The sequence below is a fragment of the Dermacentor silvarum genome, chromosome 1 (assembly GCF_013339745.2).
Source record: "Dermacentor silvarum isolate Dsil-2018 chromosome 1, BIME_Dsil_1.4, whole genome shotgun sequence".
Classification (NCBI taxonomy): Eukaryota; Metazoa; Arthropoda; class Arachnida; order Ixodida; family Ixodidae; genus Dermacentor; species Dermacentor silvarum.
In genome coordinates this window covers 123,466,176-123,491,975 of record NC_051154.1, presented here as the reverse complement: position 1 = coordinate 123,491,975, position 25,800 = coordinate 123,466,176, and the positions used below count along the sequence as shown (strand labels likewise).

The window sequence follows — 25,800 nt, the reverse complement described above, 5'->3', positions numbered from 1 at the left end:
ACAGCACATAAACAAAATGGTTAATTTTTCAAGGCTCTTGAATGTCTTTCAGGCAAGAAAATGCACAAACATCTGGTCAAAGCAGGAGCAACTTTTGTAGCAGGAAAGCAAGACTTGCACTTACCTGAAGTTTAACACGGGCACTCCGATTAGCCTCCAAGGGTGTGACACTGCTATCGAGTTCTTCAGCCCAAAATGGAATAAACTTTTCAATCCTCAACATCCTCAGTGCATAATAACCAACATCCAATATTCCATAGTCACGACCAGCCTTTTTTAACCTGCTGTAGACGTTCTGAGCATACTGTAGCAAAAACAACACACACACAAAAACAGTACTGTCAGGACAACCATGTTTCCTTCCAACAGTAAACACTCAATGAAACACTCAACATAATTTATATGTGTAAGTTAGGAGCATACCTCAGTTACTCACAATTCAATACTGAACAACAATGTGATACAATCCAACCATTAGCATATATTCTACACATATTAAATATAACCTTGGAAAACAAGGTTTACAGCAGCTCATTTTATTTGACAGAATTCAACCCATATTCTTTGTATCCGAGAGTAGTGTATTGTATCTTTGTTTCTGAAGGATGCGGGAAACTGGTGCCCTCTTGCATTTATAATCAAATTGCTGCTATGCGATGTGACAAATGTGTAGGGTGTCTCAAAGCACTATCTTCCATGAGCAAAGGACAGTTGTAAGATTGTTATTCACCCATGTCATGAATGCGTCTGTGGCCTAGTGGGTAGAGAACCAAGCTATTGTGCCTGGCGACCACGGTTCAAATCCCATCGTCAGATACAATTTTTTAGCCTGTGTTAAACCTCCCTGAGCCTATCTAGGAAGACAGCCAGACGATGACATAACAAATCTTGGGGAGGTCGACAAAGAAAGCATAGCTTTAAAACTGTGCTTGAAGGACATTATTTGGTGCTATTACTATTCACTTCACTTTCTATTCAGAAGTAAAACCTATTATTAACATGCTTTAAAACTGGAACACATGTGCAACAGTAGTACCTCTGAGGGAATGTACATTGAGTAGCCAGGTTCTAAGGTGTTGTTATAACCCAAGAGCAGCACATTGGTCGAATATGCAAAATCCATTTCCTGAAAAAAATGCAGAGCAACATAGCTATATTCCTGCTGGATGATGTGTTTACATACAGTACTTTAAAATAAGGTACAATAATAATTTAACATGGTACAATACAATTCCACCACCAAAGAGGTTCAGAAAAGTCCAGAGAGAGCTCTGGACCTACACGTGTAAGAACACAGTGCACAACCAAAAACTGCATGAGTACCAGCTTAAGTATTCAATACACGAGAATGAGAATCTTCATAATTTCTCTGGGCACAAAGAATGTTCTTCACAGAAGTGACTAACTTTTTTTTTATGATTAGTTCACCAGAACACATGCACTTGTTTGAGTAAGAATTAGGTTCATTCGTATTTACTTTCTGTTACAAATCAGAGTAGAGATACTAAATATGCAAATTCTACTAAGGTTATAGGCCCAAATGTTCCAAGTGCCATATGGTCCATATGGCACAGCTGTAACACTAGTACAAGCTATCATGCAAAGTTACAGGCCTCTAAGCAACACACTACTAACACTACTATGCAAATCTTTTTGACAGGTATGGTGACCACAAAAATATCTCAAGGTAATAAAAGGAAAAAAAGAAGGAAGCCAAGCTAACCATGACAAATTCCATTATCCTGTTCATAACCCACAACAATAAAAATACTGTGATAGCTCAGCTAAGCAAGGAACAGCTTCCATAGCAGATTTGTGAAAATTTTAACAAACAAAAATGTCACAGTTTCACCCAACAGGCGAAGCATTCATTGCAATAGCAAATTATTACACAGCTTTACGGAGTAAGGTTAGTCGTTTTATCTGCTGCATAAGCTGTTGTAAACATTCGCTTACAAACTAAACTAAGAAGCATATTGTCATATGCACACAGGAAAAAACGAACACATCTCACTCGATGACCGCAGACACTCGCTGTCAGAACACTGGCGTGATGAAGAGCAGCAGCAGCGGCAAGCGAATACCCTTTCATGCTGCCTCTCACTTCAACACGAACTAGGCGCGCGAGAATGCAGCGCACACGAAGCCATCAGCTATCTCCACTCGGCTAGCCTTTGAACCCAGCGCAGATTCCCACCAAGATAGAATGTGTACAGCAGCACTCAGCCACCGCAGCTGGAGTAGAAGAGGAGATGCGCACTAACCTGCAGCCCCTTTCTCCCCTGCCCCTCATAGCATGCGCACGTCTCCCTGCTCCCCATCCTTGCATGCATGAGAAGATGGCGCGCACCTTCACCGCCTTACTCCCTAGCGAGCGCAAGAAGACACTGCCACATCAAGCTACCAATCTTCTCAGTTCACCCTGGCAAGCTTTCGCTCACACCTACAGCATACGCCGCAATGTTATTGCATGTGGACTTTGTATGAAACATCACGGCGACACCAACGGCGACGACACCGGCGTACATTCACCTGGAGTGTCCATACAACTGGTATCGCAATAAAATTTTCAAGCACTAAACTAAAATAAATGAATGAATAGTACACACAAATATAGGTGGATGATCACTATAAGCAGCTTATTGGAAATTCGACCTACTTGGCATGTAAATGGCTCTACTTGAATTTCTTGGTCAGTCACTTCTTCTAAAAGGGCCCTGGATTTGGGCCCCAGAATGTATAACACTGTGTAAAGAGACGTAACATCTCTCAGTGACACTGAACCATCCCGCGGCAGATGCCGCCGAACCCATTTGGCAATGCGGGTTTGCTGTGCTGTTGGTGAAACCATGAAATAACTGTGGAGAAAAAAATTATGAGCAAAATAACTTTCAGATCCTTCCAGCTACATCAAGACACCTTCAGCACAAAAGTAACAAACCACCAATCTGGCAGTACTTTATCTAAAGTAGCTTGCCTGGGTCTCACTATAACAAAAAGGTGTACCTTCCTTGAAAGGAAGCTTTCCTAAATTTAACACAGAATAAAATTGAATTTGCTTTGTTTTGAGAGTACAGATAATGCTTTTATTATTATTATTATTATTATTATTATTATTATTATTATTATTATTATTATTATTATTATTATTATTATTATTATTATTATTATGCAGATCCCTCGCACTGTAGATGTTACGCGAAGCACCTTGAAGGTAGCTGGCTATCAAGCATTGTATGGGGTTCTTCAAAGCATCACCAAATGGACCAATGTGTTTGTGTAAAGCAAGCACTTGTATGTATGATGCAAGTGTGTGCGTGCGTGTGTGTGTGTGTGTGACGGGAAGATGACCGCAACGACATGACTGATATTTTTTTTTACTCTGGCAAAGAAGCATTCCAACCTGTTTCGTTATGACCTGGACCAATCCTGAAGGCAGTAAAATGTTGCACAGCATCTATGTAGCATTAGCTGCTATGCAGAAAGGACTAAGGAATGTAGGCCAAACCCTGAAAGTAGTGCCGTCTAACAGCATCTCCAAGTACCAGCTGCTACAAGGGAAGAATGGGAGAAACTAACATGCTCTTGCTTTTACAAGCAACTTAATGATCATATGCGACCACACGCAAAAGACAGTGGTATGTCTGTAGCCGAATGGAAAGTGTAACACGTGCACATGCTCTCGCTCGTGCTATGAGAGGTGACGCATGTTCCTGTCATCTCGAAGAGCTAGTTGGCATTGACACAAGGAAAGTATGCATGCAATTGTGGCCTAATGGTTGGAGAATCAGGCTTTTGTGCTTGGGAGACCAAGGAGACCCAGCATCAGACACATGATTTTTTTATTATTATTATGATTGAAGAGGCCCAAAACAATGTGAGAAAGGAACCTATCTATCTACCTTCAAAGTGCCTCGAATGAGCCAAAAAATTATTCAAATTAAAGATATTTCTGTCCACTTGTACTTTAGAAATAAGTGCCTATAACATTTTGGCTTAACTTTTGGTCATAATTGAGGTATCCGGTTGCACCCACTGGTACAGTCATTATGCTAATACTACCCCATAAAGCATCAGAACACACAGTGAAGTCGGCAAAATGAAGTTGGAGCACAGCCATGGTGTGAACACACACACAGTTTAAGACTCAATGTGCAGATAAATTATACAGTAATCGTAGTTGCCTCATGCTGACAGCTGTTGTCAGAGGGTTGGAAAATGCACACCAAACTGCTACGCTGCTATTAGAACAACATTGCTATGTCTGCATGAACGTTTATCAAATACAGTTAGACCTTGCTGCTATTGCCAGCTCACAGAAGCTAACAGCTGTACTCCCTTATGCACTCACGTGTTGCTGACAACTTTTTACACAACAGGCGCTCGTTCTGCCCTCAGCAACATGCTTGGTTTATCGATCGCACAATCAACTATTTGATCCAACAATTTTGTTTCCCACTAACTTCTGTCCTCAAACTTACATAGGTAAATAATTAAGCTTGTCTTATGGCATATTCGAGTGGTCGTGTTAGAGCGCTCTGGTAGCGTTACAAAGGTCATGTAAAACAGTTACTAAGCATTACCGTTTGCATAAACAGGTTCCTCTGATGATAACGCAGCAAGATCATCACTTCCATACCCGGTTATTGTCGTAATACAGCTTTAAAGTTGTTTTTCACCACTTTTGTAGCACGGCCAGAGCGCCCTGAAACGACCATTTGAATATGCCACTAGTCATAGTTTCCCTTTCCTTACTCACGAGGCTCCCAACGCACATTTATAATTTACAGAAAATTTGTTTATAGTAAATGCAGTGTGAAATAACTTCCAAAATTTCGAAAAACTTCACATTTTTGTGAAGGCGGGATATTGTTTATGGAGGTGAATATTGTTAGGCTTGAACAGGAGAACTGCTCTAGGAAGGAGATGTGTGCCAAAAAGAAGTAGAGGAATAGGAGGAAAAAGCGTAGTGGGAATCAAGAAAATGGCGTCTAGCAGACAGATGAAAGGAACATTTAAGGCAGTTTGATGTCCCCATAATAATCATGTAATGTAATCATGTAATGTCAGTCATCATGTAATGTCAATTGTACCTAGATTTACACTAATGGTTACTCAGAGGACTCAACACAAGTGCCATTACATCACACCATGGATGCAATACAAGAAACATACCGATTTACATCCATGCGCACCAGGATGCAATCATTTTCATAGCCACCATGATCATTCTGCATGCCTGTCTGCACAATGTGCCCAACTGGAACATCAACATCATTTGAGCAGAGCAGCTGCAGGAAGTCCACGACCTCCGATCCACCGGACTGCAAAGATCCACTCTCAAATAACTACCTGGCATAGAAACTACACTGCATAAAACTAGCATAACTATAGGTGCACGACACATCAGTATTAAAGGGAACACCAGATTTTTATTTAAAGCTGGCATTTTTCTTTGTTCCTGTGCTGAAATAAAAATAAAAGTTTCATGAGGGGGATTCTTCAACATGAGAGCTATGCAGAAAAAAAAATACTAGTGGTGAGGTTTCGACACATGTTTACAGGAACAGCTGGCTAAACAAAAATGAAATGTTCCCTCTCATACTGATACAATGCGTACACTGCCCATGCAACACAGCCTCCTGCATAATGAGAGATACAGATATGTAGAGAAAGGTAAAAGAGAAAAGGAGAGGGAGAGACCCTTCCTAGCTTCCTCTATAACAAGGACAAGATGGTATCTCAGCACCAACCTGTAAAACGGAAAGATCAGCGCTCACCTCAAGGTAAAATTTGGTAAATGATGACATGTCACTTAGGCCCACTCTCTCTCGGCAGGCCACATACTCCCGATGCACATGCTCCAACCATGCAGGCTTCCCATACGTGGGCTCTGGACTGGTGTGGTTCTCTCCTTCAAGTGAACAAATTATCTGCTGCATCTTTTGTTCCCCCTCACATTATACACAACAAGGTGAATCAACAGAAAGTAAACATTTTCACATTCATGTAAAAGAAAAAGTGTCACACATGCACCGAACATATAGGAAGTGTCCGAATCAACGCCCCAGTGACAGCTCTCTCTGGGTAACAGAAACAGACCTCAAAGGCTATGTTTTTATTGGCTGCATGCATTGAAAGCAATTGCAGGAGCTGGAAACAGGTCATAGACGGCATGTTTTGGACACTATACCAATACACAGCCACAATGCCGCTCCCAGCAGAAACCAATAAACGAGTTGCTGTATCTGCATCAAAAACCTGCAAATTAGGCCATAAGGAGAGCTGTACTGTTGCATTTTGATCACATTTGTCCTTATAAAAAGTTGGCCATTGTGAAACTGTAGCTGCAATGTCATGCTCAGCACCAAAATTCCTTAGGCTCCATGTTACTGCATCAGATAACAAGTTTATGCAGTCATTATATTGTTTTGTTTGTTTTTTACTTACTTTTAAGTTATATTTTAAGCCACCAATTGCACATGGGAAGCAGTGAAATTACAGTCATTTTCAAGAAAAAATAAATGGTGCACCAGGTATGAGCCAAGTAACATGTCGATCACTCCATGTCATTCACCACTGCTCATGCAGCTCACTCAAAGCCAATACCCAATGCACACTGCCAGCAGTAAGATGACTTTAAAAGGCATTTCCCGTCTTTTCATTTAAACAGCTTGCCTTTACCCAATGCTGTTTCAATGAAACAAGGAAACAACCACCACCTAGGCATGTAATTATGCAATATTTTTCTGGGGAACAAACATAACATATTAGAACTTATAATAAGTCTCATTTAAGCAGCGACAGTGTGGGTTAAACTGTTTGTTAATCCACGTCCAAGTGACCCATCAAGACTGGTCATTGATATTTGTTTTTCTAGTTTGGTCCGGTGCACAGAAACGCCTTTCTTATCCATATGAAATTTGTTTGACTTGTGCACTTCACAACTTGTGCCTGAAAATATGCTGGATAATGAGCGAACTCAAAATGTCTGTGCAGCGAAAATTGGTTTATATAGTGCTTATACTAACACCACAAGTTTTGCAATTAGGCAACACCACAAAAGAACAGGGGGAAAGAACAGGAAAACAAACTGCCAAGTCATAACAAGAGCTGTGGCAATAAATGTTGCAAATAACCAATAGGACATTCCTTCCAATGCAGTGAAACAAAAATAACAAACAACTAGCAAATTAGACATACAATAAAATGCCTTAAAAACACAATAAATGTTATCATGTGAAAGCCAACAGGGCTACTGAAGGACAAAAAAAAAAAAAAAATTTCTCTCAGAAACAACACCTCCCTGCTGATATATATGAACCACCACCATTACATAAAAAGCTTTGTTCACACATACAGATACCTCGTAACAGTGATCACTGGAAACACACTGCCCTACACAACGGCCATCACAGTGGTAGCAAACTCTCACATGCACGTTGCTTGCAGCACAAATGGGATGTAAGCATATGAGATAGAAGCACAGGACAGGCACTGACTATTATTATTATTAACTCACATTTTATTAAGGACAGAAAATAAAGACAAACGACCAACCTGCATACGTAAACACTCAATCCAAAGCATTTTCCAGCAAATCTATTTCACACTCAAAAAGGGAAGAAGAAGGTAGTGATACACAATTATCCAAGTTTTTCCTGACGTGAAATGCTTTCACAATCTTACACGCCCTCTGATTTTACATCTTGGTATCACACGTGTGCTCAAATAAAGGTCTCCAGTCCCAACACTTACAATGTGCGGACAGGCGCAAGCAGGACATACCGTTCAAGTTGTCATTAAACCATTGCAGCTGTTCATGCAAACAACACCCTGTCTGCCTAATCTAAACCTTTTCATGAAAAAAATGTCACAGTTTCGCCCTAAGGGCGAAGCAATGAATGCGATAGCAACACAGCAATGTCATACGAAGTAAGGTGAGCGGCTTTGGTAGCAATATGAATTGTAGTAAACATGAGCTGATTAAGTAAGCAGGTGTGCTGCGGCGTAAGTAGACCGACATGAAGAGAGGCTCGATGACCACGAGAAGACGCGTGTGAAACGGTGGTGTTGATGAGAAGCGCTTCCCGTGGGCAGCGCGTGCGAAGGGACACACCTGTAGCGCTGCACTGCCGATCCGGGCAGCATTGCATGTGTAGCGTGCGTTGGAAAATGTCGCCCGACTAGTACTAACTGAATGAACAAGCGTGGTGTGAGCGCGCACAAACAAACACGAATAGATCACACTGAATGACTGCAGACAACGACTGTCAAAACACTGGCAGCAAGCATACACCGCAGCGGGCGAAGGTATGTGCGGTCTATCGCTTCAACGGAAATTGAGCGGCGAATGCACGGCGCATAAAGGTCAGATCCGTGTGGAGATAAGAGACGGTGCGGACGAGCGACACGCGCGGTTGTTGGCAGAGTAGTAGTGCGCCCCCCCCCCCCCCCCTCCCTCCACGCTCCCTCCGGCGCTGGCTTCCTGCTTCCTTGCTTGCGCGTGGGAGATGAGTGCGTTCGCTCTCCGTGATAGCGCGCATCCCCGCACGCTTCCGCTCGGGCATACGACGCGCGGCGAAGATTTTATCTATACGGAACCTCACGGCGACGGCGACGGCAGAAATCCGGTTGAAGTGTCCATATATTTGCTATCGCAATAAAAAGAGTTTATGATACACAACGCATGTAACACAGGAAACAAAAAGATTTCTGTACTTTACACCACAATGAACCTTACCCTGTTGTTGGCAAGCCTTTCTTTTGATCCCACACTCTCTCAACTTTTTCAGTCATTGAAAAAACAACACTGACATCAAAACAACTTGATTTGATTTGGCCCTGAAAAAGTATTTGCATGCACCAAATAGAGCAGTTTTCATGAACAGATCACTCCTTAAAGAACGACGGGTTTTTCATGTTTTGTCTCGTCTTGAACTTCGAAATGCTTGGTCAAGAAGTGCAAGTGGTCTTTGTCATTGAATGCACAGTGTATTGTTGGCAATACAAAAGGGTAGCTGTAATGCCCTATGTGATGCCCTAGCTGTGATGCCCCCTTCAAAAATTATTGCAAAGGGCTTTCATGTGAACGTTTTTTTCTGTGGATGAAAAAGGTGGAAGAGTGTGTGCAGCGACTGAAAGAAAGGCTAGCCAATAACAGGGCAAGGGCCATTGTAATGTAAAGCACAGAAATCCTCTTGTCACTTATGCTACATGTGTTATGTATCTATACCCCTTTCTCGTGAAAAGGTTAACATTGGGCAGACAGGGTGTTGCTCAAATGAATGGCTGTGATGACGTAACAACAGCTTGAAAGGTACAATTGTAATGAACAAGCCCATTGTAGTAAACAAAACCAGGCGCGAATACAAAAATATGCAAGTAAATAAAAATCCGAGGACACCTAAGCACTTCTTATGAGTTCTGAATGCAAAACCATTAATGTCCAATTGAACACCACTGAGCGGTCCTTCGAGTTATGAACTCCTTGCTGGCAAGCGATTGTGTTGAGGTGCTTGGCCAGTGCCTCCTAGATAGCACAAGGCTGGTGCACTTCGATCCATGACATCATGCTACCTTGGCCGACTGCCATAGAATCCAGGGGCGGATCCAGATTTTTTCTGAGGGGGGTCAGCCTCTGTCAATGATGATGATGATGATGATGATGACAGTAGCCTTTCTTATTTACCGAAATTCACCGTTTCTGCTCACGATAAACCTGCCTCTTATACGGCTAGTGCGACACCTGTAGTGAAGCCAGGTATCGGTTTTTCCAAACTTACAGGAAAAGGATGTCGCCCAACACAGCCATGTGCTTGGCGGCTGTGCATGATAATTTATCTGTCTTTAAGTTTAGTTCGTTCATGTTCCTGAGTCAACACTAATGAAAATAAATGGGCGGCTAAAGTGTACAAGTATCTGTACTTTAAAAGCACAGACACAGAATGGAGAAAGAGGTCAAGAAAGTTGGCAACCAAGTACAGGGTAATTGAAACTGTAAATAGACAACCAGGAGTCATCAGAAAGAAAGTGAGAGAAACAGAGACAGTTAATTGGATGGTAATTGGAGAAGACAGAAATTAAAAGGGAAAATCTGTACGATAACACAAAGGGCAGTGCCTTGCTAGTTGAGGCTCGAGCCAGTTGCCTAAGGACAAAAACATACCGGAGCAAATATTCGGAACTAGATCAGGCATGTGGATGCTGCAGCCAAAATCCGGAGACCACTCAGCACATCCTAATGGAATGCGAAGGGATTCACCCAGTGAGAATCATAGATAACGTACACCTTCCAGAAGCACTTGAGTTTTAAGTGGACGGAACCGTCCACCGGTCAGCAGTCGAGATAAGCAAGAGACATTTAGAGTACTAGTGGAAAAAAAGCAGACAAGAAATTGATGCGACCGAATCTCTTGCAGTTATACGTAGCTGTACAAGGTAGATTTTGAAGGGAAAGAAAAAAGATTAAGGATATGTATACAAAAATGCTAGATAAAGAAATCACCAGCCCTGCCCCTGTCGAGAAAATGGGGGTAAGCGAAGCTTGTGGCAAGATGACGCTGTCACAGGCGTTACGCTTCATTTGCCCTAAACTCAGGGTTGGCAGCTCTTCGCTGACGTTTGGCCTCAACATTGCGCTCCTGCAACTCGAGGTCCGCGGCTCTTCGCTGACGTTTCGCCTGAGCTTCAGAAGCCCTCACACTAGAATCGGACGACCAGCTTCGCTTACCCCCATTTTCTCGACAGGTGATTTTGTCTCTTTGGGTCCCTTGTGTGACAAGGGTAGTTCAAGAGCGCGTTAAAGGTCCCCGAGCCCACCAGGGTATGTGCCATTGTGCTTGGATTCATTCTGCCCACTTTTCAGCGTGACAGCGTTTCAAAAGCTTTTAGTGTACAATGCCCTTTTTTCTTCTCATCTACATTATTGCTATCTAGTTTGGTCAACAGGCTCTAAAAAATCTTTAAATGCTTTAGTCACCCTGCAAAAAAATGCATTACGGTCTATTGAAGGTGTCTCTTATAATGCGCACACCCCTGAACTGTTTAAGAAATTCGGAATCTTGAGAGTTGATCATTGCTATGAATACCAGCTCTTGTCGGCTTTTAAATCTGAAATACGCAGAGACAGTACGTACATACGTAATTTAGCTGCCTTGCAACCTAATACAGCCTGTCGTACAACTCGACATACGGAGATTTGGTATGTACCACGTACTCGAACTAACTATGGGGTTCAAACTCTTCGCTTCTGTCTTCCAAATGTACTAAATAGGTGGAAACTAACAATTGAGAACTTGAGTACTTTATCAAAAACAGAGTTATATAAATTGTGTTTATTTCAACAATTGTAGAGCATATGGTTTTCGTGTTATGTAAATGTTTTATACGCAATTTCCTGTGAAAGACCACATATGTATATGTATTTTTATATATCGTTGTTTTCTGCTGCCTGTGCTTGTTGTTTTTGTTTTGTTTTAGGGGTGATGGGGCTCGTCAAGCTGCTTCTATGCAGCTTTTTTCCCGTCAAACCCAACCACAAATGCACATTTCTCATGTACCATGTGGTTGAATAAACTCAAACTCAAACACCACCACCACCACAGACACTTGTAAGCCTATAAAGCTTCGCTAAAAAAATATGTTCGGCCCTTACATCCCATGGAGATGGTTGACCAGTGAAGCTGAAAAGGGGCGGCTGCAGTGTTTATCTTAAGGTTTATCACGCAGGTATATTAAAGTGTTTCTGAACTGTGTTACGCAATTATGTGTCACTTTACGCGCCCCTTTATGCCTAGCAATGAAGACACGGACATGTTTGGCGTTGGCAGCACAGCGGCGGTGGGCGGACTCCCGGTGCTGTTCACGGCGCGGTTCTTTGTACACGAGCTGCTGCTCGGGAAACCGCACGACACGTGGCTTTACCATTGCAATGTCAGAGAGAGAATGACCCGCGCTTACACCGCTGCGAGAGAGCAACGACGTCACCAACCGCACAGCCAATTGCGCGCCAGACGTTCCTTCACCCCTTGCTGCCTCACAATTGGCGCGTGCGCACTCCCCGCAAGCTGCGCGACGTCACACCCACACTGCGAAAGAACCCGACGTTCCCTTTCCTCTTGCTCCCTCACACTTGGAGCTTGTGCACTTCCCGCCGACGCTGCAAGGATGTATGTATGTACGCCACTAACACAAGTTACTATGAGGTGAAAGACCCAGACATTTCCTCTCCTCTTGCTCCTAACTCCTTTCCAACTCCGCTTTTTTTTTTTTCGTGCATGCCCACTGGTTCCTGCGGAGGGCACTCCTGGGCATGGATGAAGGTTTTGCCTAGGCATATACAGCTTCGCTGTAAAACATGTAGAGCATACCTGATTAAATCAAGCAGGCTAGGTGACTATTTGTCACCGCCCCGTTTCACAGGGGATGCCATTAAATCATCATCATCACCACCTGAAGTTTCTCTGGCGTGAGCGACTGCTGACGGTGATGTTCTTCCTCGGACTCATGGTCCTGCGACACACAAGTTCTCTGCTTTTGCACGGTCCCTGTTTTGCTGTCTGTGTTCAAGTTGTCTGTATTCACGTTGCTGCTGTCGACGCCTCTCCGCTTTGTTAGTTTTCTTTCTTCAGCATGAGCGCTCTACGCCACACCCCTGTCTTTTCCAGGTAACGGTAAGAGGCAACCGATGACACCCCGAGGGGGATCTAAGTTAATCAGGCATGAAAGCGCTCGCACGGACATGGGCGTGCTTGACAAAAGGGACGTCCCCTTGTTTGCTCGCCGCCGCCGCCGCCGGGACGAGTAAGGCACAGCCGGCACCAGGAGGTCCAAGGTGCTCATGAGAAAAAATCACTACGGCAACTTCGCGACACCACACCCCTACGGAAAACAGCTAAGCTTGTGAGCGAGCTAGCTTTACTTCTACACGGCTGCTACCACTGGTACTTGTGAAAAATACTTTTGAAGAGTGCTGGTAGCCACATTTTTGCAACAGGGCCATCACCCTCTCAGCGAGGCGCGATGCAGAAATCTGAGGGGGGAGGTCAGGACATCCGGACATCCCCCCTGGATCCGCACCTGATAGAATCTAATGGGGACGTTCCCGAGTAAGCCGCGGTGATTTTGACGTCACCGCTTTCATCACGCTGGCTTAGCAATGGAAATTTTCGGTTCAAGTAGCATGATGTCATAAAGCAGAGTGCACAGGCCTACTATCTAGGAGATAGTAGGCGTTTAGCCCAGTAGGTAAGACACTTGGCTTCTGATTGTGGGATCGTAGGTTCGAAACTCACTACCCGCCAACATTTTTCCTTTTGAATTTACAATGTTTTTTTATACATTATTTTCTTTATAGTGATAACTGAGGCGAAGTTAGAACGCACGCGAGAGCTTGCGCGGACAAGGCCCGCGCATATAACACAGGCTTCCGAGAGCGAAGGTGACGTGACGTTGCGGCGATGCCCTCTCACCTCAGGCAACACCTGGTGCGGCAGCAGATGTACCCTCTCACCCGCTCTGCTCCATCAAGGCACGCACGTGGCATGGCCTTGCAGCCAATTGGAATTTAGGTGCCGTTTCACTGCTCCAGGCGACAGACGCCGGCTTTTTTGCTCAATGGGCCATTTGATGCTTTCGCATCGATAACGATATGTTGCAAAAGTATCAAACACTTTCAAAAGTATGTGGACATCATCACTTTCAATAACATTTGCCGGTTATGAATTCCATTCTTGTATAGTTCTAAGAAAAAACTAATATTTGTAAATACTCTTAAAAGTACACAGTCATTAGCACACCCAGGATTTATGTCTGGGAGGGTAATAGGCGAGGTGTGTTACTGTACGAAGTTCTTGGAAGAGTTTCCAATTGTTATGACAAATATTCACATGCGATACACAGTACAATAAAGAGACGTGTTGATTTTGATTTTGATGATATATATCAGGTAATAAAGCCTTAGACCCTGTTTTAAATGCATGTATCAGTCGAAGTGATCTGAGATTAAGGAAGCTCACAATTTCCAACACACTATCAGTATGCCTGTAACGCTTGCAGATAAACATGGCTTAAATTCACTCTACCCATTTTACCTTCACTATACTATTCTGTTTAGTGTGTGCTTCACACAGGCATAAAGCATATCCTGATCAAAGTAGTGTAAGCTCTAAGCTCTGCGTATATGAGGGTGCCTGGGAGCTTAGGCGAATGCCCAATAAAGTTTTGAGTGCACTCGAGCAAATATGTTATTAATGAGTTTGTTCTAACACATATTATTAGTAATTGTTACCCCTAGGTATTTATATGCCAAAATTTAACCTCTAGCTACAGTACGGCTAAAAGAGCAGGCAAAGTGTAGGACAGTCTGTCAGTCACATATTCTCATCACTGAGCACTAACTGGAGTTGAGACTTATTCATTATTTTTCACAACAACTGACTCCAATTGCTGACCGATAATTCGAACTCAATGAGAACCTCCAAAATATCCGATTTATCGGGAGTCCAAAATACCTGTTTTGCCCAAAAATAAGTGACTTCAATCCACAAGTGGCCAAAAAAGTTGTGCCAAATTCTCATATCATCACTTTCTGAGATACCTTCAATTTCACGTGACTATAGCGAAAGACGCATCAGCATCTAGGAGCGATGGCATTCTTGGCACAGGTCCAAGCACCTTGTCGCGCATGACTAGCGCATGACGTGTCGGCATCTACAAGCGACATCATTCTTGGCAATGTGCCAATGATGATGATGAATTTGGCGTTTTGTGGTGCAAGGGCCAGGTATGGCCAAAGAGAAACAGGCCAGTGTTAATGAATTGGCAATGGAGCAATGAATTACATGAAGTAGATGTGATGTTGTAAATGGGCCTAAAAACAGTTGCAGTAAATGCAAAAAATGTATATGTAATAAAATTATGCCAATGACTAATGAGGTGTACTAGGAACATGAAAGATAGATGGCGAAGTGATAATATTATATACTCAAATGTGTCAGTGATAAAAGTTTACAAGAAGCACTACTGCCTTAACAGAGTCCTTGAACGCAAGGTTCTGGAGGCACGTGCTATCCAAAACAATACTATCACAGCAGCATCCTCTGCTGAGAGGATGTGTTATGAATTTCTTGGGTCGATAACATGTGAGACAACATCACTTAATAAACCTAAAACTGCTTTGGTGTCAAAAAACAGTTCTGCATTAATAAACCAGATGGAGAGGCATATGCTGCCAGTATGCTAAAGGAAAGTGTTTCCTTCTCTCAACTTCTGCTTTCTGACACTCCAGCAAAACATGAAGGATGGTCAGCATCTCACCACATCGACCACAGATTGCAGATTCACCACCAGGCAGCAAGAAATTGTGTGTGCCGTATGTGTACCCTAGGCGAAGTGCCAAGTACGCTATCCTATCACACTGCAGAAACGATGTGTCACAATGCGGAAACGATGCCCGTCAATGCGTCTGGTGCTAGTCACACAAAATATATCACGAAATGAAAGTATCTTTCGAAAATGATCATCCAAGAATATGGCCCAAGTTTGTCAGCGTAAGTTTCTGCATGCTTGCCCTTGGCCTAGACATTCCGTGGCCGCGATTTTCTAGCAATGCTTTTTATGCTATTCCTTTTATGCTTTTCCCGCTTCGTCAGTGGTCAGAGCAACGCTCCGAACGCATTATTAACGGGATGAGCCGACCATGGTCAGTGGATAAGAGCAGCACAGAATCGAGCGGAAAGCATCGCTACAAGATCGCGGCCTCAACTGTTGTCATGTTGTCGCAACAGATAGACGAAAAAAGGCCAGTCAATGCATGCACCAAATTTTCATTGGTGACTACTAGATGGACTAGGCTTCACTAGTTTCGGTTTTGCGGAGTGCAGACGACAACGCCAACAACTATGCAGGCGACGTCTCAAATCGAAAATATCACTATTTTGCTTCATTCAGTGACCCTTTTAGCACACAGTTGTACAGTCGGAGTTTGAATTATCGCATCACGCGATGCGAGGTGTCCACACAGTGGGCAAAACTGCGTGGACACCTTACTGTGAGTAAAACTATGTGGGTACACCCCAAGCAGTTCTGCAATCAAAAGGGACTATGCACTGTAATAACAATGCTAGTCGTTACTGGGTACCTGTCCAGTGCACTTATATCTTGTGTGCTTATTTCCAGTTTGTGCTACAGCAAAATTATTGTCAACCAAACTGCCCAACAGTCCACATTGCTACAATCATACATGAAAATTAAATTGCCTGTTGTAAACATATCCAAATGCATTGTAATCTCAGTACTCTTGCCCTGCTTTGCATACCTTACCTTAAACTCCTTTATTTTATTTTTTTTTCTCTTGCTATCTGCTCATTCAATATTTCTTCTGGCTATAAATCAGGGCATATCATAACAATTTGCTGCAAGTGGTGTCGTCTGTTGAAAGCACTGCAAAGCAATAAGTTCCTGTGTTTCTAGACCACCTAATATGAAGTTGATTCAGGCAGTCCCAACAATCATGTACAATAAAAAGCCATCTAGAAACCAACCCATCTTATATAGCACGCTAATTAAAATAATGTGAGACAGTAGCGCAGCACCATTGCATACACATAACAGAAATGGGGTGTGTTACAGTCATAAGAGAATTGGGTATTCTTTTCCTGTAACACAAGCACAGCTTGCAAGAAACACTACACATTCACATGCTTTAAATGAGCATAACACAAGTATAAAGCAAGCTGGCAAACTAAGAAAAGTTAACTAAGCACAAATTATGAATTTGCTGAGGTGTTCTTAGAGAGAAAAGGTGCAAAGTGCATCTAAAATGTCTCCACTGAAAGAGAAGCAGCTCAAAAATCAGAAGCCTACCGAGAATGTTCTGAGGATCAAAAAACAATGCTCGTTCAAAACCCATTCTTTCACCAAGCACAGCACCCTGCTGTTCCTGAAGTGGCAGCAATGGTGAACAACGAAGGCGACGTCCTGTTCGAAATTCAGCCTGCAAGGCATTTCAAAGCCCATTATTAGGATACAAGAAAATCATATGTAATATAGCAGGTTGAACAATGTCAAAAAACAGTTTGCCCTGCCAAACATCAGCCTTAAAGAAAGCAGTTCGTTTTGTTTATAATAGCTATGGATGCACATCAGTAAGTGATCTGTTAAATGGGGCTGGTTTGACATCTATATCCGAAAGAAATTGCGTTTCCCAACTTAATTAATGTTCTTAAACCAATTAATCAAAGGTAATTTTAAGATTAACACTGACGAACTAATATATTTCTCTTCAGGTTACTACAAGACATCATAAACTCACAATCACCCCTTTTCGTCAATGTAATAACTGCTTTAAATATTCATTTTTTTTTCCAAGAACAGTAACGGAATGGAATCAGCTTACTAACAATGAAGTACTACAGCAATCTCTGACATCATTCACCAGAAGCCTCAGTGTCCATTAATATCTCATTTTTTCTTGTGTTCATTCCCAGCTGCCCATATAGCTACGAATTTCTTATTGTTATCAACTTGATGCACCTTACATTTTGTATTAATTTATTCACTCAAAATTTGATGTGTTCTTGATTAATTAAGATTTGCCATAAACATTACTGTACTGCTATGTCTACTTCTATGTTGCACTTCCATCACTCAATTTTTATTTTTTTTTGTCTCTAATGCTCATGCATATTGTTTGTTTACTAATAATTTGCAGCCTTTGTCTTTTCCGGGTATTTTTGTGAATCTTTGATCCATGCTTGCATCTGTACGCCCACCCTGCGAAAATCTCTTCCTGGGATTGCAGTATCAATAAATAAATAAAATAAATAAATAAATAATAAATCTAGAAAAAGTTGTCGTTACCACTATCATCACCAGCAGCCTATTTATGTCCACTGCAGGGCAAGGACCTCACCCTGTGATCACCAGTTAGCCTTGTCTTTATTATAAGATGGCCAGCTGGGCAAACTGGTATGACGTCACAATGAAAACTGCACAACCAGAGACAAGACACAAGAAGAATGGCATATGGACTGTGCTTGTCTATGTGTCCTTTCTGTGTTTCATCGCTCATTGTGAAGTTTGCTATCACCAAGATTTAATGCGTAAATGATGGAAACTTTACTCACAAGCACAATGTAAAAATGTTTTAAAAAAAGCACTTGGATGGATAAATGATACACCTGTCACTGCATGACTAAGCACCCTAGCTTCACTGAGATCCTGAAATTAGTGATTGTCAAATTCCAAATATAGAAAAAAAAAAAAAAAAACTCATACTTTATTTTACAGCCTTTCTTCAAGCCTGCCCAATAGATAAGCACACTGCTTTGTTGACAAACACTTTTGGTTAATCACCGTTTTCTTAATTTTTTTTTTCTTTTCTTTTTTTATTTACTGGGAGGGGGGTTACTGCCACAAACATGGCATGGTAAAGTCAAATTGAACTAGGTTTTGTGGAAATAGCAAGCACATTGGAAAAACAAGTGGAAAGGTCATACGCACAGCACAAGGTAGCATAATGATACATACATCTCTAACGCCACAACAGATTTTCAAAAGTACAATAGCTTTACATCCAATTAACCTTATAACAACACAAGATACGTTTCGTAGGGTGACTGAAATGTTCTTGGCCTATCAATCAAATGTAGTCAGGAGCTCAATCATTCATGGCTATTTTTCAACACTAGTCCCTTTTCAGCGCCACACTTTTTCCACCGGTGCTGCAGGCCCATTATCCCTTCCTTGTAGAATGCTTCATCTTGCATGTCAAAAAAGTCCTCCACCATAGCCATGACTTCATCTTTTGATGGAAAGTGGGCTCCCGCTAAGTATTTCTTAAGCTAAGGGAAAAGATGAAAGTCTGAGGGAGCAAAGTCTGGCAAATGGGGAGGGTGTAGAAGCAGTTTGAAGCCACAGGACACAATGGCAGGCATTGCAATGGTGGACTTTTGCGCCTGTGCATTGTCTTGGTGGAAAAGCACATAATTCTTCAAAATTCCAAGTCGTTTCGCTTTGATAATCTCCCGCAAACACTTCAGTTTTGCAGTACAATATGCTCCATTTGCTGGTTCACACTTTTTGAGGTACTCAGTCAGGATGACACCCCTCACATCCACACTTGAATTTTTGGGGGGTGAGGGAGGAGGGTGTTTCCACTTTTTTGATTGCACCTTGAATTCTGGCTGAAAGTGGTGTAGGCCGAGAAGTTTTCAGTCAGCCCTTGTATTTAAGTTTTCCCATTTTTGTTAAAGAACAGAAGAAATAACACTTACTTTAGCTCTTTAAGTCACTTCCTTCTATAAATGTTTGCAACAAAGTATGTGTCTGTGCAGCAGTCACACCTGGTAAAACATGTTGGAATTACATGGGACTGACTTGAATTTATTGTGGGAGGGGTGGAGGGGTGTTTCCACTTTTATGATTACACCTTGGCTTCTGGCTGATAGTCATGTACCTATGCTTCATCCATGCATGGTCACAAAACATTTGGTAAAGGTCACATGACCTGCCTCAATGAAGGTCAAGTTTTCGGCAGACATGACGTGTCTCAGGTGTTTGTTTTCAGCAGTCGGGATTTTCGGGACCCACTGACTTGGCACCTTGTGCATGTACTATCGACCCAAAAAGTTTACAGACCACGGGATCTCAGAAAACGCTAAATATCCGAGCAGCCTTTAAACATAGCCAGTAAAACCGTACATCACAATGTTGTTCGCATATACCAGTAGAGGCTGGAAATGGGAATACCAGGCTGTGTTTTGAGGCTGCGGAGGTATTCAGCTTTTTGTCAGGTCCCTTGGTCCGTAAACTGTTTTGGTCGATAGTACAGTAGAACTGTAAGGATGTGTTCAACTCATTCTTGGGACATCCCCACTCTCTCTGCAATAAAACGTACGGTCACACACCTGTCTATCATTATGATAAACTGGATTGCTACGATTTCTTCTTCCTTAGTGGCCTGGCCTTCCACTGCGAGAGGCATCTTGGATAAAAGGGGTTCCCCCTCTTGAACTCAGCCACCCACTATTTCACAGTGGAATAGGATGGGGAATCCTCCCCTAATGTCCTTTCCATCATGTCCTTGTGACTATCATGGCCTCTGATGCCCTTCTTCAGCAGTTATTGGATAACTCTATGTTTGCTCATTTTATTCACTTTTCAGACAATGTTCACCTACTGCATTTCAGTCATCAATATCTGACACAAAGAATCAGCTATTAGCAAGAAATCTGATATGAGGCCTTGCAAGGACATCTACTATGAGTTGCAATACTAACATTTGGCTAAGACGAGGTTGTGGTTACGTCGCATTGTGGTTACGTCGAGAAGTTTTCAGTCACACCTTGCATTTCAGTTTTCCCCTTGCGTTAAAGAACAGAAGAAAACATTAATTTTAGCTCTTTCAGTCACTTCCTTCTATAAGCTTTTGCAATAAAGCATGTGACAGAGCAGCAGTCCCTCCTGGTGAATTGTGTTGGCCAGTTACCTGAAGTGGGTGAGGAGCCAAATATGTTCTTCCAACTGCCTCTTGGACACGCTCACGTAGAAACTTCGCATTGTTGTGCAGGTCCAGGAAGCGACGACAGTCGCAAGGCAATAGGTATGCCCTAGGCGCACCATCACACAGCCAAAGGGCTAATGCTCGGCCAATGCCACCAGCCATCTGTGTCTGAGCACCATTAGTGCCAACAGCCAGAAAGAGACGTTCCACCTGTGCGCACAACAAATATAGGTGACGCTGTTCTAACTGATATGCTAGTTATCTCAAATAAATTAAGCTTCATTTACAGGGGAACAGCGTAGAAATTTGACTAAAACAAAGTGAGGGATGAAGAAGACACGCTTTGTCTTTGTGCCTTACTTTGTCTACGTCATATTCCTATGCTGTTCATAAGCAATAAACAACCAACAAGCCATACTAGAAACACTGCTGAAATTGAGCTTTACACAGATACACAGAACACGAGAGTTTTAACTTGTCATTTTTTTCCATTAAATGAATGTCAAAGCTCTCTAAACCCTAGATAAAATACTGGGAAGTGCCAGAATGCTCTCTATAATTTACTATACAACTTGTTTCTACACGCCAGTTTCATATTTAGTACTCAGGAGATAGATGTGTAATGATGTCAAGATACACACTAGCTCACCCAGTTCCTGAGACTGCTGAGGCTGCCAGAATGAAAATGCAGCCAAAAGAAATGTATAGTGGTCTTGCTTATTCTTTTACGAGCAGCACCATCATACCTAGTATAGGAACCGAGGTTAGGTCTACTATAACAACGCATGAGTCGGCGAGCGAAAGAACAGGGAACCGTTCAGGCCGATGGCAGGAGCAGAAGAGACTATATTTTATTCTTCTCTTTTTGTAACCTCGCAGCGCGCAGCACGAGGAATGAAGCACACGCGCATGCCCATGCCCATGCACCTGAGCGCGCCATAAATAAAAGGCGGCCGATGAAGATGACGCTGGCCGCTAGACCTAGCCTTACTGCCACATGATGTCAGCAAATTTTGCTCTGTGTCATGACGTCACAATAGACTGATGACGCCAGGTCCTGCTTAAATGCCAGCCCTAGCATGGCCCAGTGGCCCAGTGGGCAGGACGCCCGGCTCGGCTGCAGGAGGTGCACAATTCGATCCCCAATATCGCACATCCACCAGTTTATAAGACTGGTACAAGCAGCCCAGCGGCCAAGGCGTCCAGCTCTCCAGGGGTGCATTGCTCGTACAGACTGCTATGCTTTCTGTGCAAGAACCAAGAAAACAAAACACCTAACAATTTCCAAAAAAAAGGAGACTGGTGGTCCCATGCCGCCAACTCCGCATAGTGGGTGTCCTTTGAAGTTTCTGGAACTCCCGTGGTTGCCGAGCACCAGGATGGAAGCGCGCTTGTGCCTATTTTAGCGGTAGGTACCCGGAGGCAGCACTCGCCTGCCTCCAAAGCAGCAGCGGATGCTCGACTGTTTCATCAAAGCTGTGGTGGGGACAAGGGATGCCCAGAGACCCTCGCAAATCTCTATAGGGCCCCCTTTTGAGATGAGAACCCATATAAACAGCCAAGCACCAGGTAGGGGTACATCTTTATCAATTACAAAAGAGCAGGTGGGTCTCCAGCAGCAACAGAATTCGAACACAGTACTTCCCGCATACAAGAACATTCTACCATTTCACCACCGCTGCAGTTTATGACTCACCAATCTTGACCTACTTCACCTGCTGAAGATAAACTGAAGCAACCTAAAAAACTTGACAGAATGCAACTAAAGGAGCATTTGAAAGCTGATTATATGAAGTGCTCATTGAAAAATAAATTATTCTATACTGCAAGTTAAAAATTTCGACAAAGAAAGTACATTTACACAAATCAAAGAATACAACATTGTTTAAATAATTATAGCTATATTATAATGTCATTTTCTCACCTCTGAGGTTTCCCCTAATATACACTGATTATCAGGTGTAAAAGTCTCTGGTGCAGTCACCAACTCAGCAAGCTCTAAGTGCTGAAGTCTTGGAAAGCGGTGCTGGAACTGGCTGTAGATGCTCTCTGAAACATTAATGGAATGGAATGTGTCAGTGACAAAACAATCAGATTTATGCCAAATACCACTCTAATTCTGTAATAAATTATGAAGCTTTACATTGTTGAAACCACGTGTTTTAATATGAACACACAAAGCAGGTCAAAGGAAGGAACTGGAAGGAATCAGTGAAGCTGCAGCTGCAATTTCTGTCTCGCAATAAATTTTGGGATTAAACCTACTCCTACACTGTCTTAAGCAAGACATTTTTTTTAAAGAACCATGGCCATTGGCATCGTCACTGACATACATAAGGACATTAGGGAAATAAATTTGGTTCTTCTTGTTTCTGGGGTTTTACGTGCCAAAACCAGTTCTGATTATGAGGCACACCGTAGTGGAGGGCTCCGGATTAATTTTGACCACCTGGGGTTCTTTAACGTGCACTACAACGCAAGCACACAGGCGTTTTTGCATTTCGCCTCCATCGAAATGCGGCCGCCGCGGCCGGGATTCTATCCCGCGACCTCGTGCTCAGCAGCGCAATGCCTTAGCTAACTGAGCCACCGCGGCAGGTTAAATTTGGTTAGGCTAAGTAGTAGTAGTAATATAGTAGTAATATATTGTACAGAGAAAAATTAAAAGGGAGTGGGGAGGAAAGTAAGGGGTGCAGGCATCGTAACTGTTTCACTTTTCAGTGGACACTTGAACTGTCCAGTGGCTGTGGAAAAAAGATAGAGGGCAAAGACATAGAGAAGAGGAGAGTGAAGTTAAATAAACAAGACAATGTAATTAAAATAGGATATAAGAAAAGCATACATACTGAAGTAGATTCCTCAGGTTGGAATAACAAATATGCAACTCATCAAAGGCACGGGAAGCGAGATCAATTATGTAAATATGTGGGACAATAGCAACTGCACCATAAAATTTTCTGCGAAGCTTTCAGCCAAGGTACAGCCAGTTTGTTTGTACCTCTTCTCACACACTATAGAAAGCCCACTAATATTTCAGCCTCTGCAGTGGTGGTACTAGTACCTTGTACTATTGTTTTTATCATATTTCTTTGTAGCTTACTGACGCCAATGACCAAGTGTAATGTTAAGTTTGGGGTTTAACGTCGTGAAGCTGCACAGTGGACTATGATAAATGCCTTAGTGGGAGCTCCGGATTAATTTTGACCATCTGGGGTTTTTAACGTGTACCAAAAGCATGGTACACCAATGTTTTAACATTCCGCCTCCATCGAAATGCTGCCATTGTGGCTGGGATTCAAACCTGTGAACTCATGCCCAGCAGCTCAATGCCACAGCGACAAGGCCACCACAGCAAGTCAATGAACAAGTGCAACACTGGTTGGTATGCTGAGAGCTAAGTATGGTCACTAGCTTTTGTCAATCTTATCCTGTTTGTCTCTCCCTTTCCTCCCACCATCAATTCTTTTTTTCAGGTCTCTGGCCATAGCAGCGGTGACAATGGATGGATGGAAACAACTTTATTCAAATCCGGCGAAGTTTAATGACCCGGGCTCAGGTCTCCCATGAGGGGACTTCGAGGCCTTGCCTCGTCGCTGCCTCCCGGGCCCGCTGGACTGCCCACTCTTGTGTCTTGATGTTGGAGCTGCGCAGAGCGGCGGCCCACTTCGACGCAAGAGCCTCCGGAGCTACTGCCATTTTCGCTGCTATAACAGGACACTCCCACAACATGTGTGAGAGTGTCACTCTAGTTGCCTGACATAACTTGCAAATAGCACTCGGGTATTGCGTGGAGAAAATGTGCTGCAATCGCACCGGACTGGGGAAGTTGTGTGTCTGCAGTTGTCGCCAGACGACTGCCTGGCAACGTTTCAGTTTGGGGTGAGGTGGGGGCAATATCCTCCTGCCTAACTGGCAGGAGGCAATGCAGATTGCAAGAGTAATGCCAGAAATTCTTTGTTTCTACACAATGAAAGCTGTGAACAAAAAGTTTGGCCTTCAATTGCAATTTTTTTAGTAGCTAAGTACTAATAGAAAAATTTTCAAATACGAATATACAAGAAAACCAAACTTTAGCTATCAAACTGACTATACAATATTTACAATTTCTCAAATCAAAATATAATGGTCGTGTGGAGTCTGGCAAAAGATGGCTTGCTTACATTATTTGACACATTTAATGCTGTTAACGACTGGAAGCCAGGTCAACTGAGAAGCTTGTAAATGAGAAAAAAAAAAGAGAAGTGATCGTACCTGATGCACCATGACACTGACAGCAATGAAGCAAAACAAAATAGAAACAGCATGTCACCAGATGCAGGTAGTAGTGTGCAGTGCTTGTTGAAGGAGCTAAGGGCAACACTACGGTACCACACATCATTTTCAAGGAATTTGAACATGGTGAGACTGGCCAAATAATAAATTGCTTTGTATAAATCGAGACAAAAATTTGTAGGTTGCCTAAGGCGAAGAATGCTCATGACTGGAAACTATTGCGTAGATGTTATCTCCTCCATGCGTTCCCTTAGTAACTGGTTCATCTGTGCAACAACCGCAGTTATCCTGCAGCATAATCATTGGGAAGTGCCTCCCCTTGCATTGGTCTTTCTCCTTGTAAACTACAACCACTGTTGTTTTCCCTTATAGTATTTAGAAGAAAACAAATATTCAACAACCTTGAATAGTGAATTCTTGAATCGAATACAAATCAAATCACAAAGACTATTCAATTTGTAATCAAAATTTAAAATATTTGCAATATTGCTCATAAGTCATATTTTACAGCACACATGTGGCTATATTGTTGTACTGTGTTCCATTGTGACACAAACGACAGCGCACACTTTCAACAGGCCAAATATTTCGCTTAAATCAAATATGGCGCATTCTTTAAAAGTTATCCTCACACAAGATTTTGCATTCCCGATGACTTGGAATAAATGGCCTGAATGAACTGTTAGTAAATATTAATTGTGCTGATAAGCACTTTTAACACTAACACTGCAGAATAGTCATACAATTTTTCTTTGTAGTTGTTTTCTTTGTATTTTTCTCACTGTAGATTCGGGCTGGGTAGGCACTGCTGCTACAAGAAACTCTTTGATGCCAACTTGGAACACTGGTCATGTGCCACTCGGTCTGTGCTGGTCTTCAATGAACTTCTTTGATGCCATCTTGGGTCACTGGGTATGTGCCAGTAGGTGTGTGCCGCTCTTCAATGAACACCTTTGACGCCAAGTTGGGTAACTAGGTATGAGCCACTGGAAATATGCCACTCTAAAATGACCAGAAACATC

General features: G+C 42.7%; 1 protein-coding gene across 1 annotated transcript in view; it reads right to left on the bottom strand.

Annotated features, from left to right (window-relative positions):
* The window catches only part of LOC119435972 (pyruvate dehydrogenase phosphatase regulatory subunit, mitochondrial-like), a 59,793-nt gene that overhangs the window by 6,999 nt on the left and 26,994 nt on the right, over nucleotides 1-25,800 (bottom strand). Inside the window, exons 10-17 of the mRNA XM_037702692.2 lie at nucleotides 22,431-22,555; nucleotides 20,492-20,716; nucleotides 16,867-16,996; nucleotides 5,781-5,914; nucleotides 5,176-5,324; nucleotides 2,660-2,858; nucleotides 1,037-1,126; nucleotides 125-304 (exon numbers count right to left, since the gene is read on the bottom strand). Of these exons, the coding sequence (XP_037558620.1) occupies nucleotides 125-304; nucleotides 1,037-1,126; nucleotides 2,660-2,858; nucleotides 5,176-5,324; nucleotides 5,781-5,914; nucleotides 16,867-16,996; nucleotides 20,492-20,716; nucleotides 22,431-22,555 (1,232 nt within the window). The remainder of the gene's footprint in view (nucleotides 1-124; nucleotides 305-1,036; nucleotides 1,127-2,659; nucleotides 2,859-5,175; nucleotides 5,325-5,780; nucleotides 5,915-16,866; nucleotides 16,997-20,491; nucleotides 20,717-22,430; nucleotides 22,556-25,800) is intronic.